The sequence below is a fragment of the Myxocyprinus asiaticus genome, chromosome 6, assembly GCF_019703515.2.
Source record: "Myxocyprinus asiaticus isolate MX2 ecotype Aquarium Trade chromosome 6, UBuf_Myxa_2, whole genome shotgun sequence".
NCBI lineage: Eukaryota > Metazoa > Chordata > Actinopteri > Cypriniformes > Catostomidae > Myxocyprinus > Myxocyprinus asiaticus.
The window spans coordinates 10,577,671-10,595,820 of record NC_059349.1 but is presented as its reverse complement, the minus strand read 5'-3'; the positions used below and the strand labels follow the sequence as shown (position 1 = coordinate 10,595,820).

General features: G+C 38.2%; 1 protein-coding gene across 4 annotated transcripts in view; it reads left to right on the top strand.

The window, feature by feature from the left end:
• Positions 1–4,595, top strand: part of LOC127441956 (gap junction gamma-1 protein-like) — a 44,550-nt gene extending 39,955 nt beyond the window's left edge. For 3 of the 4 annotated variants that reach the window (XM_051699565.1, XM_051699564.1, XM_051699563.1), the window contains one exon: positions 2,813–4,595. In XM_051699565.1, coding sequence (XP_051555525.1) covers positions 2,842–4,095 — 1,254 coding nt within the window. In that variant the 5' untranslated portion in view covers positions 2,813–2,841 and the 3' untranslated portion in view covers positions 4,096–4,595. Of the gene's footprint in view, positions 1–2,812 lie in introns of those variants that run through there. The other variant, XM_051699566.1, reaches the window with a different exon arrangement.
• The last annotated feature ends 13,555 nt before the right edge of the window (positions 4,596–18,150 follow it).

Genomic DNA, 18,150 nt, shown 5'->3' with positions numbered 1-18,150 from the left:
CTGTGGCAGGATGAATGAGGCACAGACAGACAATTCTCTAGTGCAATGTCCCGAATGGGGTGTTTTATTGACACAGCAAACAATAGTGAGAGAATGAAACTTAATGGTGCGCAGTGTCATCAGTGCTGGGGCGAGGTGGGCGTGCCGCAGTGTCTGTGCTGTGAATCCCGTGTGCAGTGCAGCTTTCCCAAATTCCATGCTCTGATCGGCCTTCACCCGTCGTTGGACCCTGAGATTTAAGCGAGACAGAGAAGAGGGTTAGTGGCATTCTCTGGAGTCGTGGCTCATTGTCTTCCTCTTCCGCTGGCATTTAAATCTTCTCCAGCTGTTCGCAGGTGGGACAGATCAGCGCTTGCATTCCAGGGATGATACGCTCCAATTCCAGGGCGATGCTGATATGCGCATGGGATACTCACCACAATGATACTTGTTATATTTTGCAATAATAATAAATAAAAACAAACTAGATGTTATTTGACAGTAGAATTCCTTAACCCACAAGCTGAGAATCAAAAACATACTCTCGTGTCACCTTCATTTATAAGATATGAAACAAGTACACTCTTTGAGTAAAATTCTATGACAGAATTTTCCACTCGAGTCAATAATCTTATGGATATTAAAAGGTTATACACTTCTTTTTTTTTTTTTTTTTTACACCTGTTCTCCCCAAGGTGTCTCAGGCAACAGGGTACCATGAACATTGAGTGCCATCTGTGTCTAGTTATCCAAGATTTCCTCTGTGATACACACAGTGAGCCTGTGGCAGCCATTTCTGCCTGTTCAGATGGCATGCCCACATCAGGGAATACAATGTTGAAAACATGAACAGGGGACCGTTTATAGTTGTTTTGCAAACCTTTCCAAGTTATTAAAAACATAACAACTATGAATTGATTGACTTAGTGAAGAGTGTCTCTCAAGCCGTTTCACATCAAAAGTTGTGCATATCCTTAAAAAACATTTTTTCAGCAGTTATTTTGTATTTAATTTTTTTTATGTTTAACACTGTGTCATTGTGCTGTAAAGATAGATAGAGTACGAATCTACTGTAGTATGACAGAGTATGGATATTCATGAATCACATCTGTGAAAAATAAAGGATTTAACATATCTTTTCTAATTTCACCTTTTGTGAAAAAAATAAATAGTTCACCCAAAATGAAAATGTATGTACTAATCAGGTCATCCTAATGTTGTTCCTAGCCTGTATAACTTTCTTTCTTCTGTGTAACATGAAAGGAGAACTGTTAAAGAATGTACATGACACTATTTTCCAAATAATGAAAATTAATGAGCATCTGGGTTGCCAAGCTCCAAAATGTACCATAAAGCTGTGACTTTTCTGTGAATAACAGATTAAATTTTGGCATGTTCCTTACACAAAGGTATTGCATGGCTTTGCAACCAAGGGAACTTGTTCAACCTGTCCTTGACATGTATGACATACTGTATACAGTATATGTACTGTAATATCATTTAAATAGTAAAGAAAGGACTCACAGTTACAATTTCCAGATCATATTCTGAAAATTCCTTGTCACACCATGCTCATGTGCTGAGCTTTGACTCTCAAGGGGACTTTTGACCTAGTTTTGTACTTAGGGTCATGTTTGGAAACATGAATTCAACTGTGACCTAAAATAAAACACAATTCTGGAAAGACATTATTCATGGGTAATGTGTGAGAGAGAAGTACACCCAGGTGTGTATGCTGTTTCATTGCCTAAGAGCAAAAAACTATTGAACTGTACATCCTGTTACCCGCCTTCCAGTGTTAACAGGGATATATATATATATATATATATATATATATATATATATATATATATATATATATATATATATATATATATATATATTTTTATTTTATTTTTTTTTAAGAGAATTTTATAACAAGGGAAATGTTTCCCTATTATTTAAAGTAGTTTAGCAATCAATATGCGGCCCTGCTGGCCCAATTCATGAGCAACCCACCTGGAACTCCTCCCGAATAGCCACTCCGTCCCTGGCTGTATGTTACTTCCATTTTATTTTGAATAGGGAATAGGGACCTTGATAACGTAGCAGCTAAATTCATTTTGTATGTGGCAAATAAAAATGTTACCTTTTTGTTTGTTTCTTTAATTCAAATGTATTTCCATTCGTGTTCTGCATATTAAAAAATGTAAATTTGTATGGCCCTGTCACAAATGATGCACATATGGGATTTGTGATCTTGTGGCCCTTGCATGAAGTCCCCAAGACCACTTTGTAATTGTATGACTCAGAATAGTGGTCACTGACTCCTTCTTTGTGGTTGCTATTCTTCTCCAATGCACACTTTTGCCAAGCTACACTGGTTTGGACAATTACCCAAAAGTCCATGCCGCAATGTGTAGACTTGGGGGAGCGCCGTGACTCTGTGAGGGCTGAAAGTGGCATTTGGGACAGGACCTAACTAAATATTTCCACTAATAGTCCTTGGGTATGTGAGAGTACATGAGGGGTGTAAAACCCTAGGTAAGGTGAACTTTTATAAATAAATGAACTTGGGTTTCAAAATGAATCATTAAGACTCACTACTAAGGACCACATTATCATAAACGGCAATATTACTTGGTTACAATAAATTAGACATCATATGTACTTTTCAAAATGGCCTTGTGGAAGGGCTCTTCCTATTGCTCACTTGCATTTACAATGACACTACGAGTAGCGTCTACTTTGACACTGCAAAAATGCTGTTTGGAATTTGCCCAATATCTTTTATATGTATACATGCACACTTGTTTTCTTTGCCTTACCTTCTTCTGTTTTCCCCTATTTACAGATCATAGATAAAAAGTTTCTATCACCAACATGAGTTGGAGCTTTCTCACTCGTCTTCTGGAGGAAATCCACAACCACTCCACGTTTGTGGGGAAAGTGTGGCTGACTGTGTTAATCATTTTCCGCATCGTTCTGACAGCAGTGGGAGGTGAGTCGATATACTCAGATGAGCAGACAAAGTTCACCTGCAACACTAAGCAGCCTGGCTGTGACAATGTATGCTACGATTCCTTCGCCCCACTCTCACATGTCCGGTTCTGGGTGTTCCAGATCATTATGATATCCACCCCTTCTGTCATGTACCTGGGTTATGCCATACATAAGATCGCCCGTACCTCGGAGGAGGAACGGCGCAAGAAGCATAGACATCAGAAGAGGAGTCACCACAGCCGTTGGAGAGATGAACACCACCAAGGGGAGGTTTTAGAGGGTGATGATTATGATGATGCAGAGCCAATGCTCTATGAAGAAGACACTCTGGATGCACATGAGGTTAAACCAGAGACAGACAAGGGCAAAAAGCAAGATCTCGTGAAGCATGATGGTCGTCGCAAAATCATGCAAGAAGGGTTGATGAGGATGTATGTGCTTCAGCTTTTATCCCGTGCTATCTTTGAGGTAGGATTCCTCACGGGTCAGTATCTCCTTTACGGCTTTCGTGTGAACCCCTTGTACATCTGCAACAAGATCCCATGTCCACATCGAGTAGACTGTTTTGTTTCACGACCCACAGAGAAGACCATCTTTTTGCTCATCATGTATGTCGTGAGCTGTCTTTGTCTACTGCTCAACGTTTGTGAGATGTTCCACTTGGGAATTGGTGCATTTCGTGATGCTCTTCTTAAGCGTCGAAGCCAAGGCCGACAACTTTCCTACGGCTACCCTTACTCCAGCAACATACCTGCTTCTCCGCCAGGGTACAACCTAGTGATCAAAGCAGACAAACCAGGTTGCATTCCCAACAGCATGCTATCACATGACCAAAACTTGGCCAGTGTTGTCCTAGAGCAACATTGCACAAGTCCCGATGAGAACATTCCATCTGACCTGGCTAGCTTGCACCACCATTTACGGGTAGCTCAAGAACAACTGGACATGGCTTTTCAGACATACAGCACAAAAAATGCTCAGACTTCCAGAGCCAGCAGCCCTGTTTCTGGTGGCACAATGACGGAGCAGAATCGGGTCAACACAGCCCAGGAAAAACAGGGTGCGCGACCTAAAGCCAGCACTGAGAGGGCTGGGACAATAGTAAAAAATGGAAAAACATCTGTGTGGATTTAAATCTTAATGGTAAACTATTACTTGACTACTTGCACAGTAAGACCATCATCTTTGGATGTTTTGGTCAGAAAACACTGTCCCTGCTGAACCAAGCTACTGTTAGTGAGGGCATGGTAGAACACCATGTCCCCAATGTTCTAATGAACCTTTAACAAAAAGCAACAATGAATATACCAGTCTAGATTTGTTTAGAGGGATGGTATTTATTTCTGAAAATAGGTTCAGTAGAACTTTCTTCATATTGCTTTACTTGTGCTCACCTAAACTCAGAAAAATTCTTAATGCGCTTCTAGATTTATTATATGATATATTATGTTTCTCTAAATTCCAATGCATGCAAGTGTATTGACCATACTGGAAGTCTGTTAAACAATTTTGACATTCATGGATCACTGATTTATTTTAACTTTATAAAAACAACCCTTATGCAACTACTATATTTAAAGCAAACCAGGAGGAAACTGAGAAGCTACTGTACCTTGACACTGAAAATAAAATCCATTGACAAATTATATTATCCCTACCTTTCTTTTAACCAGCATTCAAATCCTAATAACATCTGTTTGACATTCAGTTTTTGTTAGTGATCTATATTATATTTACTGCCAAGGAACAATTCATGACAGTACGTTTGTTGCAGTGGTCTTAATCAGCCTCATTCAATGTTTATATATATGTTTTAATGATGTATTCATTTATGTTTCTCTGCTGTGAAACAACTAAGGTTAGGGTTAGGGTTAACCCTAACTCTCAAAACAACCTAATTACCAGCAATAGAAATTTAACTCTAGTTTTTGTTTTGTGCAATTGGAAATGGAATTCCTAATTCAGATTTAAACCAAACCAAATCTCAATAAGTTTCTTCACTCACATGCTGTTGCTCTTGACAGTTGGCTTGTTGACTGTTCCTGCATTATTTCTTTTTTTTTTATTTCTTTTTTTTTTTTTTGGAGGGATTTTTCCCCTTTTTCTCCCAGTTTGGAATGCCCAATTCCCAATGCGCTGTAAGTCCTCGTGGTCGCATAGTGATTCGCCTCAGTCCGGGTGGCGGAGGACGAATCCCAGTTGCCTCCGCGTCTGAGACAGTCAACCCGCGCATCTTATCACGTGGCTTGTTGAGCGTGTTGCCACGGAGACATAGCGCGTGTGGAGGCTTCACGCCATCCACCGCGGCAACCACGCTCAATTCACCATGCGTCCCACCGAGAACAAACCACATTATAGTGACCACGAGGAGGTTACCCCATGTGACTCTACCCTCCCTTGCAACCGGGCCAATTTGGTTGCTTAGGAGACCTGGCTGGAGTCACTCAGCACGCCCTGGGATTCGAACTAGCGAACTCCAGGGGTGGTAGCCAGCGTATTTTACCACTGAGCTACCCAGGCCCCCTGTTCCTGCATTATTTCAGATGTGACAGCAGCTTTTGTGGCTCAGCTGCAGCTTATGTTCTCCAAAATTGTCTAAAATCACAAGTTTTAAAAACTGTTTGAGAGCTTGTTTTACCTAAAGATATTAACCATAATTCCAAGGTAGACCTCGGATTTCTCTTGCTGCCTTCCCTATCTGTGGCTCTGTTCCACATGCCCACATGGACAACAAAGTACCATTGGCAGGGCCGTCATCAGAAGGGACAACTGGGAACAAGTCACAAGGAGAGACCACTAAGGTCCTCTATGGTCAGATTTGGATTGATACCAGATTTATTTATCAGATTAGTTATACCTCTATGTTATGATATCAGATTTTTTAATCAGTTCATTGAAATGGACAGTATAAACTGAATTACAGAAGTGAACTGAACTTACCAACTCTAACACTGTGTTGTTTACCACCTAAGATGTAAGATACCTTTAAAACATTTGTCTTAGAGCTTTTATACTCACCAGGACACGGAGCGATAGCAAAACTAGTCTAATTACATGGTCCTTGGGAAATTTATCAACAGCAAAATAATCATAAATATATTGTAAATATTCCATATCACCCAGCCTTAGTTATATCGAATTTTAAATGCAGAATTTAACATATTTTTTCATTTATTTATTTATTTGTATTTGCAGAGTATTTTTGTGTTTATTTAAGGATCATGTCATTAGCTTAGCAACATGTGCTAATGGAAGACACCCTGTTGTTTTGCTTTGGTTTGGTTTTTGCCTCTGTTTTGTGTCCTTTGCAGGAGCAGTGGCCTATGTCACAAAGCAGGATTAAGCAGCTAGCTAGATAAGTTTAAACTTAGTTTAAGTGAACTCTTTATTTGCGGTACCAGTAAAGTGGATAGGCTTTCATCGTGGTTACTCGCCATAGTTACCTATGCTAATCAGCTAACCTGCTCCGGGGCAGGTTATGTTACCAATCAGATATCTCATCCAGATTCTGGAACAATCATCTGTGAGCAAAGTGACAGTCACTCCCCCCCAGTATCTCTCACTCCAATTTAAAGTGCACTTCAACGAGACAGTTTTAGAAATTTACAAAATAAGCTATTTATGATCATTATTTATTGCAAGAAATATATTTTTGGCAGTCTTGCATTTGTTTAAAGACACTATAATTTTTTCCCAATCATTTTCCCACACTGGCCATAAAATATGTATGAATAAATAAACCTAAAATAATTACAGAATTTCAAGTAACATATTAATACAATATCAATAATGATCGAATTACTTTAAAATATAAACACTTAATCACTCCACAGTATATTGTAGATATATCAGAAAAGTGTGAATGACTCCCAAACCCCTTCTTATTAGGATTTGCTGGCAGAGATGCCATGAACATACAGTATTTCACTTGAAGTTCAATAAAAGCACACTAACACAACAAATATGTGATTATTGTGTCTTATGCTGCTAGAAAGATAGAACAAACAAGTCTTTATTAGTGCGTACCATCTACTCATTTTCCAAATGCTCACATTTTTATTATTCGATAGTGTATTAATGTCTAATAGTATTAAATTATATTAAGTTAGAAATTTTAATTAATACTAAAGCTTTTAATTTCAATGTTTTACATTTCAAATCAAGATATTAAACTTTTAAAATTACAAGCCTGAATGTTATTGTAGTGGACCAATATAAAGTTACTTTCACATCGATATATTATCTATTTTACTATTTTCATCACATTCGGGGCTTTTTCGTGCTCTAGCAGCAGAAGCAATGTTTCTTCTTGCTGTGTAACTGCCTTTCAGTTCTTTATCATTTACTAGTGATCCTCTGTGCTGTTAATGTACTAGAATTATGCATGATTTCATAATCATCATTCGTGTTGTGTAAATGTGATTTGATTGATCATATTTTTCAATGTCCTCTTGTGCTGTGTTATAACTGTGTTTAAATTCTTATAATTTATCATAATTTTCATAAACATCTTCAGCGGAGAATTAAGTCTCGCTGATGGTCTTGTGAGATGTGACTCGATTGGCTGTTCGCTTCATTCATGTGAACGCGCACATGAACTAATCATAACCTAGGGATCAAACTCTAAATTGATAGAGAAAGTTGGTAACATGTCTTGATACCACTTAACCCTAATGAAGCCTGATTGGATTTGGTGAGTTTTGTCAAACTAAAACCAATTCAGGAACCCAGAATTTGTTCAGCTTTAATTCATCTCTTTCTCCTCTAGGGGGCGGAGAGAGCGCACTCAGAGATTGTTGGTCAGGTACTGATTACAAATTACATGACAAAAAAATGCAATCAAAAACGTAATCTCATAGATAAAATTTTTGCGGTAATCTAATCTGATTATTTTTGCATTAATTTCAACCTAATTCTATTTTATTTTGTCACATGCATTTGAGTAGGATAATCATTTTAACATAAAAGTACAAAGAGGAAAAATGTATTACATTCTATATTACTTAAAAAAGAGCCTCAAAAAAGAGCTCTTATGACATTTTTAAAAATTTAATTAAATATAATATGAATGAAATAAACATTCAATCTAACAGCAATGACAGTGCATGGCTAAAGTTTATAATTCAAAACACTGAGAGGTCAAGTTCATTTTAAGTGCATAAATCAGTAGCAGCATTACGGTCATTAATGACCATAAAATAAACAGCAATGAAGATGCCTAGGTCAAAGTTTTCATCTAAAAACATTAAAACACTTTTAACCCTTACTGCTTACTGATAGTCCATCGCCTACTCCAAAGCTGGTGTGAAATATATTTTCATTTGAACAGCAAGAATATTCTAAAAGAGCAGAATATTTTAAAATAGCAGAGTTCCACCGACTCACACAAGGAACAATTGTGTCAAGTTTAATGCAGTGGACTCCACTGCATCAGCAGTAACAGTAGAGCAATGGGCTTTGTTCCATGTTGCTGCACATTTTGTTAAACTATTGTGTACCCTGTAGGCAGGACACTTAGAGATGGCATTCACTAGATTCTTTGAAGCAATTACTGTATATATACACACAGTATATATATATATATATATATATATATATATATATATATATATATATATATATATATATATGGTACTGTGCAAAAGTTTTAGGCACTTGTGAAAAATATTGCATAGTGACACATTGCAATGTTTTGATGTCTTCAAAAATAATGACATAAATAGTTTTATTTATCACTTAATATCATACAAAATCCAGTAAACATAAAAAGCTTAATCAATATTTGGTGTGGCCACCTCTGCCTTTAAAACAGCACCAATTCTCCTAGGTACACCTGGATACAGTTTTTCTTGGTTGTTGGCAGACAGGAATGCCAAGCTGCTTGGAGAATTCACCACAGTTATTCTACCTATTTAGGTGCTCTCAATTGCTTCTGTCTCTTCATGTAATCTCAGACTGACACGATGTTCAGTGGGGGGCTCTGTGGGGGCAATACCATCTGTTGCAGAGTGCCCTGTTCTTCTATTCTAATTGTTTCTATTTGCAAAAGTAATGTTTGGAAGTCTAAAATGTATTTTTCCTATTGACACACTAAAGCTGAAGATATAAATAACAATCTCAAGACAAATGTTTTTGTGAAACATCTTAAGTGCCTAAAACGTTTGCACAGTACTGTGTGTGTGTAATATATATATATATATATACACACACACACACACACACACACACACACACAGGCAGCCTAAAGTTTGGAATAATGTACAGATTTTGCTGTTTCGGAAGGAAATTGGTACTTTAATTCACCAAAGTGGCATTCAACTGATAACAAAGTATAGTCAGGAAAATGGCACCATTACTATTTGAAAAAAGTCATTTTTGATCAAATCTAGACAGGCCTCATATCCAGCAGCCATCACTCCAACACATTATCCTTGAGTAATCATACTAAATTGCTAATTTGGTACTAGAAAATCACTTGCCATTATATCAAACACAGCTGAAAGCTATTTGATTCATTAAATGAAGCTTAACATTATGTTTGCTTTTGAGTTACCACAGTATGCAATAGACTGACATGTCTTAAGGTCAGTGTTAGGTCAAAAATGGCAAAAAAGAAACAGCTTTCTCTAGAAACTTGTCATGAATGAAGGCTATACAATGCTTGAAATTGCCAGAAAACTGAAGATTTCATACAAAGGTGTACACTACAGTCTTCAAAGGCAAAGAACAACTGGCTCTAACAAGAACAGAAAGAGATGTGGAAGGTCAGATATACAACTAAACAAGCGGATAAGTACATCAGAGTCTCTAGTTTGAGAAATATATGCCTCACATGTCCTCAGCTGACAGCTTCATTGAATTCTACCCGCTGAACACCAGTTTCATGTACAACAGTAAAGAGAAGACTCAGGGGTGCAGGCCTTATGGTTAAAAGGTTAGAGTGGGCACAGAAACACAGACATTGGACAACAGATAATTGGAAAAGAGTGTTATGGATCTTAACCCCATTGAGCTTTTGTGGGATCAGCTAGACTGTAAGGTGTAGTGAGAAGTGCCCAACAAGACAGCCACATCTATGGCAAGTGCTACAGGAAGCGTGGGGTGAAATGTCACCTGAGTATCTGGACAAACTGACAGCTAGAATGCCAAGAATCTGCAAAGCTGACATTGCTGCACATGGAGGATTTTTTTGATGCAAATTCTTTGAAGTAGATTAAGAAGTTCTGAAAAAAAAAATCAAATTGTAATAGTAATTTTTCACGTTATTAATGTCCTGACTATACATTGTGATCTGCTGAATGCCACTTTGCTGAATAAAAGTACCAATTTCTTTCCATAAGAGCAAAATCTGTACATTATTCCAAACTTGGCCGCCAGTGTGTGTGTGTGTGTGTGTGTGTGTGTGTGTGTGTGTGTGTATATATATATATATATATATATATATATTTTTTTTTTTTTTTTTTTTTTACATATCTAGTTCAATTTAAGTGCATAAAGCATTACATGAACAAAAATGAATGAACCTGGAATCAACAGCAGTGACATTGCTAGGTCAAAGCTAACAGCTCAAAATTCTGACACACTTATGTTTAACCCTTACTACTTAGTAATAGTCCATCACCCACTCCTTAGCAGAGGTGCATATCTTACTATTGTAACATAAAAGAAGCACATGCTCAAAATGTTCCTCTGTGAGACTATAGCGCTTCGGGGTAAGAATATGATGATCAATATATTATTAACAATTTACTGCTGTAGCCTTGTTAATATGTAATCATGTAATCTATAAAAAAGTAACTGCAGTCCAATTACGAGTATTTTAAAATGTAAGAGCTGTTAAAATCCTACATGATACTGCCACATCAGAGTCGTTTGTGCTAGAAACCATGTTACTTTTTTCGCTCGAGTCGTTCACTGGAGAGTCTCTGCTGGTCCAGGGCATTGGGTTAGAAATGCTGTCAGTTCCTGTGCACAAATTATTTTGTACTCAAATTTGGTCCAGGATGAAGTACAATTAGGAGTCACCCTGCGCTACCTATAGATGGTGTCTCAGTCATCCTTGGCAATAACCTTGCTGGTGGTAAGGTATGGCATGACTCGAGGCCACCTAGTTAGGTAGTTACTATCAGGAAAGCCTGATGAGTGCGTAGAACAACTACCAGAGGTATTCACCTCTTGTGTTATGATGCGTGCCGCTAGCCAAGCCCTAACTGAGCTTGCAAAATCAGCATTTGAATGTTCAAAAATAGCTGGTCTTCCATTTTTTTTTACTTCTTGGGATTATAAAATGTGAGAACCTGGTAAAAGTCACAATCCTTTGTTAAAACCTTTGTTCAACGATGTAATTTCCGACAGAAATGTAGCACAGAGATATTTCCTTCTTGATGATGTGTTGATAAGAAATTAGTCACCTCAGAGTGATGGGTTCATAGGGGAGCCTATATTCCAGGTTGTTGTACCAACTGTATTTCGACAAACAGTCATGGAAACCTTACACGGTGGTATTGCAGGACACCTAGGTGTACAAAAAAAACGTATTATCACATCATCCGCTATTGTTACTGGCCCCGGTTAAAGCAGGACATATCTCAGTACATTAAAACCTGCAACATCTATCAACTGTCTGGTAAGCCCAACCAAGTCTTGAAACCAGCTCCACTTTGGTCCATACTTGCTGAAAGTAAACTATTTGAATACTTAATTGTAGGACCGTTGCCCCGGGCAAAATCAGGAAATTCCTATCTACTTACCATCATGTGCCAGACAACTCGCTTTCCCGCTGCTTTTCCGCTCCGTTCAATAACCACAAAATCTGTAGTAAAAGCATTGACGCCGTTCATGTCCACTTTATGTATCCCAAAGGTCATCCAAACTGACCAAGGAACCAATTTTACATCCCGTATGTTTGGTAAGGTGATGCGCCAACTTAACATTCAGCATAACCAGGCATCCGGCTACCATCCACAGAGTCAAGTGGCACGCGAGCGGTTCCATCAAACATTAAAGTCCTTACTGCGCTTATATTGTTGTTATATTGAGTTACAATGAGACTGGGAAGAGGGATTACCCTGGTTGATGTTGGCAGCTAGCAGTTGCGGGCCGTGCATTTTAAGTCTAGGCCTTCAGTGTGATTCATGCCATTAAGAAACACAATTTCACAATGAATAAGACACCCTGTGCCTTTGGGCATCATACATTATGTTGCAGCTAACTAATGTTGGGCCTCATGTATTCAGATGACAAAGGCAGGCCTAACACAGTCATAAAACCTAACTGAGGCCCACACACAAAGTCATAAATCTTACTGATAAAAACCATGCCAAAATCAAACAAAGGGAGTCCAAAACAGACTACAAATCCCATGAAGCCTTGCTCACTAAAGGATTGAACTCTCAACTCCTATTGGATGAGGCGCACAACAGAACGGCCCTCAACCATGATGTCATTGGGAGTAGAAATAACTCTGAGACCCTTCCGGGCATTGCTTCCAGCAACTTTGCTCGCCATTTGTAGATGCAGCTCATCGCTGCTCTCAGTTGTAGCCTCGTGGCACAAGGAAGTAACATCCGACTTGAAACTGTGGTCATAAAATCTCCATCTCGCTGGACGAGTTGAGATTACTCTGTGTTCCACCGAACACTCTAATGGATCCGAAGGAGACCGCCGAGCAATCCGCATCTTCATCCGTTTGCCTGCAGAAGTGAAGAGAAAAATATTTCTCTTCCCTCTTCAATCAAGTCGACGTCACTGATTTCTCCACCAGCCCGCTGAGAATCAGCAGCCGTACCGCCCGCCGAAAGAGCGAGGAAATGGCCTCCCGCCAACACCCGAGCCTCGAGGAAACGAGTCGGAGTTAAAGGACGGATGAACACACATTCTACCTGTGTCCTCATGTGATTCAAGTAAGAGGTTTATGTCTGGGCAGAGATAGAATATTATAGTGTGTTATTCTTGTGTATCAAGGTTATTGCTTCTACAGTTTACGGAACGCCGAATCTGTTCATTGCTGCTAATAATACTGAAGGTATTACTGTAATGTACTGTTATCACGAATGAGATCTGCTGTGTTGTAGTCCAACCACATTGGACTGTTGTGTATTTCCGCCATAGCGGGTGAGAGCGGCACACTGAGTTTATCCATTAAAGAACCAAAGACCGCGGGACAGTTTACAAGCCGTCCACCGCGTCTCTGAGTGATAAAGTAACAGCTGCTTTCTCCCCCACGATCGTGAAACCGGCTTTGGTGCCGCCACTTTATTCTCTCTCTCGTACTAACCACACACACACATGCGACCCCTCACAAACATTCTCGCACACACTTTTGGCTAGTAGAAAACTTCGTGATAAAGCTCAGCTTTGTCCCTAAGTTATCGTACAAGCGGAGACCTGCGGTAAATGGGCAGATGCCATTAACCGGCTTCTCTCCGCCCACATTCGCAGCCATGTTCTCTGGCCGGAAATCTCGCATGACGTGCTCTCCATGAGAGTCGCATCTGCCATTTTGTGCGCGTCACACCTTACACACACACCCATTCACACATTCACACACACACACACCTACCTTCCTCTCATGTGTTATAGGTTTATTTTGGTTACCATATCTAATCATGTCACTGTTTAGTTTGTAGTTGTAAGTCGGAAGTTTACTGACTGCATTGTATTGATTATTAATTGATATTACTGCATAAATAAACTTTGTTATATTTCAAAGAGAAGTGTTTTGTTTTGCATACACCTGTGTCAAATGCTGGCAGGGGATGTCAGTGCTTGGATTCAAGCCTTCATTGTATCCTTTTGAATGTCAATTTTCTTAAGAGAACAATCTAATATTGAGACTGTTAAACTGTCTGGTTATTAGTCCCTGATTCCAGGGTGGTGCCCTGGCAATATTAATCCTTATTAATATTCTATTGATTTTGATATTTGATAATTATCTTTGATGATTGTTGAATTTGAAGGATCAATAAGCTAGTGTTAATTCTAATCAATGTTCCATTGATTTTAATAATTAATGATTATCTTTGATAATGATTAATATTCTATTGAATTTGATGGTTATCTTTGATTGTTGATGTGAAGGATTAAAAGAGCTAACATTGATTCAAATCAATGTTCTATTGATTTTAATAATTGATAATTATCTTTGATAAATATGAATTATTGCTAATAACCAAACCCGCTCCTGAACGTAGCGCACTACATTTACTGGTGCCCTGTATGAGGCTTTAATGAGTTAGATTCTATTATTTAATTTAAATATGAATTAATAACTAAAGAAATAATTATTAGTTATTTCTGATAGTAACACTGATCTAAACAACCAGTCGAACCTACATAATAATACCAATTGACATTTTAAAAACACGTCCATGCACGAAAGCCAGAACTCGAAACGGCACTTAATGCTTAAGCAAGCCTAATTTTAACTGCAGCATGACTGTTTTGTGAAATGAACGTCTCCCAAACAGACATTCAAAAATAATAATTTTTCATATGAATCTACCAAGGAGGTCTATAATACCTGGAAAAATCTATCATATAATATTTGCGATTTAAATGTTGCATGCAATAAATTTCATTGCGTCAGGGTACACTGTTATGCTTCGTTCCATTCAAGTTGGATGAGGGATATTCCTACTTGATATCTCCGACCATAAATGCATTCCATTCCCCGATATTTGGAACTGCAACTCTCCCGTTAGCTTAGCAGGGGTTTGACTCTCATTAGAGATCTCTCCTAGAAACCCAACTGATAAACAATGCTGCAGCGATAACATTTGTGCTTCAGGTGTATGATTATCAAAAGAGATTATAATGTTTTATACACCTGTTTCTGCAGGCGTTTGTTAAACAAGCTTTAATATCATGTAATGTGGAAACAAACTCATTTATCGATATTACTTAATAAAGTGAATGTTTATCACTTACTTTGTATATCTCTCTGAGTGTCGACATGTTTGTGTGACATCATGCCCCTTCATCTAGGCAAAATTGGAGTTGAGAATTTCTGCACGAGCCTACAAGTTGTAATTCTGACTTAAAGATGCATTCCATTGCACTTTTCCTAGTAGGAAGTTGTAAAATCTGACTTTCCAAGTTGAATGGAACGCAGCACTTCTTTTCAAAACTTGATCTGACACTGAATGCTCAAGCAACCTAATTTACACTTAGAAAACTCCTGATGTTGCTATAACAATGCAAAAAGCACTTACCAATTTACTTGAAGTGAAAATCAGTCCTCCTTTCTTGTTTAATAAATTAAGCATTCACACGATCATGCAGAACATTTCGTGCTTTTAAATCCATAAGGATCTCTTTCTCAGTGGTGATGTGGCAGTGATGACAACTGATTTGTCAGCAAGATCTCGCACTCTTCGCTTTCAAATTACGTACATCACTTAAAGCATGATCGTGTCACTCAAGGTCAGCTAGAAGGCTGGGACATATCCTAAAGATCACACCCACCAAGAACAAATAAATCAATCTGATTGGCTGTTGAATCTGACAATCTGACTTTAGTTGCCCATTCATTTGCACTGTTGAGGGATTCTGTGGAATTTCTGAAGGCCTGAGGGGGTGGAGCTCAGACTCACGCACTGCTTCAGGCATGTGATTTGTGAAACAGTTGTCACACTTTCTGACTGGATAAACTTTTAATTTTTCTCTGTTTGTTTGTAGATTAATTAAGAGTGGAAAGCGACTAAAAATACATAGGCAAAAAGGTGATTGAGAAAAAAATATTTATTTATTTGGCATGTTAGGCCAGCAGAGAAGGCTTTGCTGGCATTGAGAATTCGCCACTGGCAGCTAGAGAGGTTACACAAGCGAGTACTTGATTCAGTCCTAATGATCTGAAATCCTACATGATACTGCCACAATTGTACAGAGCGGTTATCTGAGTTACCGTAGACTTTGTCAGTTTGAATCAGTCTGGCCATTCTCTGTTGACCTCTCTCTTCAACAAGGCATTTCCATCCACAGATCTGCTGCTCACTTGATGTTTTTTGTTTTTGACACCATTCTGAGTACATTTTAGAGACTGTTGTGCGTGAAAATCCCAGGAGATCAGCAGTTACAGAAATACTCAAACCAGCCCATCTGGCACAACAATCATGCCACGGTCCAAATCACTGAGATCAAATTTTTTCCCTATTCTGATGGTTGATGTGAACATTAACTGAAGCTCCTGACCCGTATCTGCGTGATTTTATGCACTGCAGCCACATGATTGGCTGATTAGATAATCGCATGAATAATTGTTGGTGCCAAATGGGCTGGTTTGAGTATTTCTGTAACTGCTGATCTCCTGGGATTTTCACACACAACAGTCTCTAGAATTTACTCCGAATGGTGCCAAAAACAAAAAGCATCCAGTGAGCAACAGTTCTGTAGACGGAAATGCCTCGTTGATGAGAGAGGTCAACAGAGAATGGCCAGACCGGTTCGAACCCACAAAGTCTACGGTAACTCAGATAACCGCTCTGTACAATTGTGGTGAGAAGAATATCATCTCCGAATGCTATTCTGAGATGAGGGTTGGCACTGTTTTGCAGCACGAGGGGGACCTACACAATATTAGGCAGGTGGTTTTAATGTTGTGGCTGATCGGTGTGTATATATATATATATATATATATATATATATATATATATATATATATATATATATATTAGGAACATTAAGAGTTGTGTTATTATTTTCATGAAAATTAAAATGTACTATTACACAGTTATCTTTTCTTTTTTTTTTTTTTTTTTTATTTAAATCAGCATAAATGAAAGGAACAACAAATACTACCATGATATATAAATACTTTGATTTTGGGGTATATATGATCCTGGGCCCAGGTTTTCTGACTTTCACCCATGTATGAATAGATTTTTGTTATCAGATTTATTGCAATTCATTTCTATATTGTTTTCCTGTGTATGTAAATCTTTGCATATGGGTAAATATGACTGCAGATGAACTGCTTCTTTCTTATTTTCGTACTGATGTTAATTTTATAAAAAAAAATAAAAATAAAAAAAATCTATTAATTATACACTAAAATCATTATTTCAGCTATTTGCATTAATCCTCTGCAGAAAAGACAACATAGTAGCCTGTGTAAAGTATGTTGGCACTCCGACCAGTACTGTGTGCCACAATAGATCTTCTGTCAGTTCGGACAAGACAGGATAGCCTTTGTTGCCCTCACGCATCAATGAGCTTTGGGTGCCCAACACCCTGTGGCCGGTTTGTGGTTTGTCCCTCCTCAGACCATGTTTCACATGTGACGCTGTGAAAATACTCTTCTGATGTTTTTCTTTTTATCTCATGCCATGCTAATAATATTGCATATGGCTGGACTTATGCTGTTCTTGGTAATGTTATGCTGCGTTCACATGCTGGAATTACCGTAATGATGAGATGGCAACTTGGAGATTGTTTGGAACAACTTGGAAATTATTTGTTTCTATGGCAACACTCATTATGACAAAACGACTCTGTTGTTGACAACAGCAAAATATTTATCACTACATCAGTTCACCTCTATACAGTATGTTTTTGCATAATGTTTAAGAACAAAGACAGCACTCCAGGTAACAATGGCATAATAAAATGGCATATCAAACAGAAATGTGTGTTCACTATCTTTAACTGATGAGCACGCTGCCATATTGGTCCTTTTTACACAATGCTACAACGGTCAAGTCGGAGCTTTCATAAAAATTCAGAGTTTACAACTTGAGTAATTACGACATGACGTGTACGCACCATTAATACATTTCCATGTTCAATTTTAAGCACATATTTGTTACTTTTATGCAATAAATAGTTTTGATACTGTGTCAGCACTTGACGTTGAATGTCAAATTCAGGTCCTGACCAGTAGCGTAGCCAAGGGTGGTCAGTCACCCAAATTAGACCCAGGCCCACAAAGAATATTACAGATTATTCTTTGACTTCAAATATATATTTTTTAAATAGTTTACAAAATGCATAAATTCTGATTTCTGAAAGTGTGAAAGAACTGTTTGAATGTGCCACCTTTCTGTTGTCAATGAAAATTTGGTGAAAAACAAAATTTAAAAAATTGTGCCCGAAAATTTGACCCATCCATTTTTATTGAGGCCCACCTAAAAGTAATTTCCTGGCTATGCCCTTGGTCCTGACCAATCCAGTTGAGAACCACTGCTGTAATAC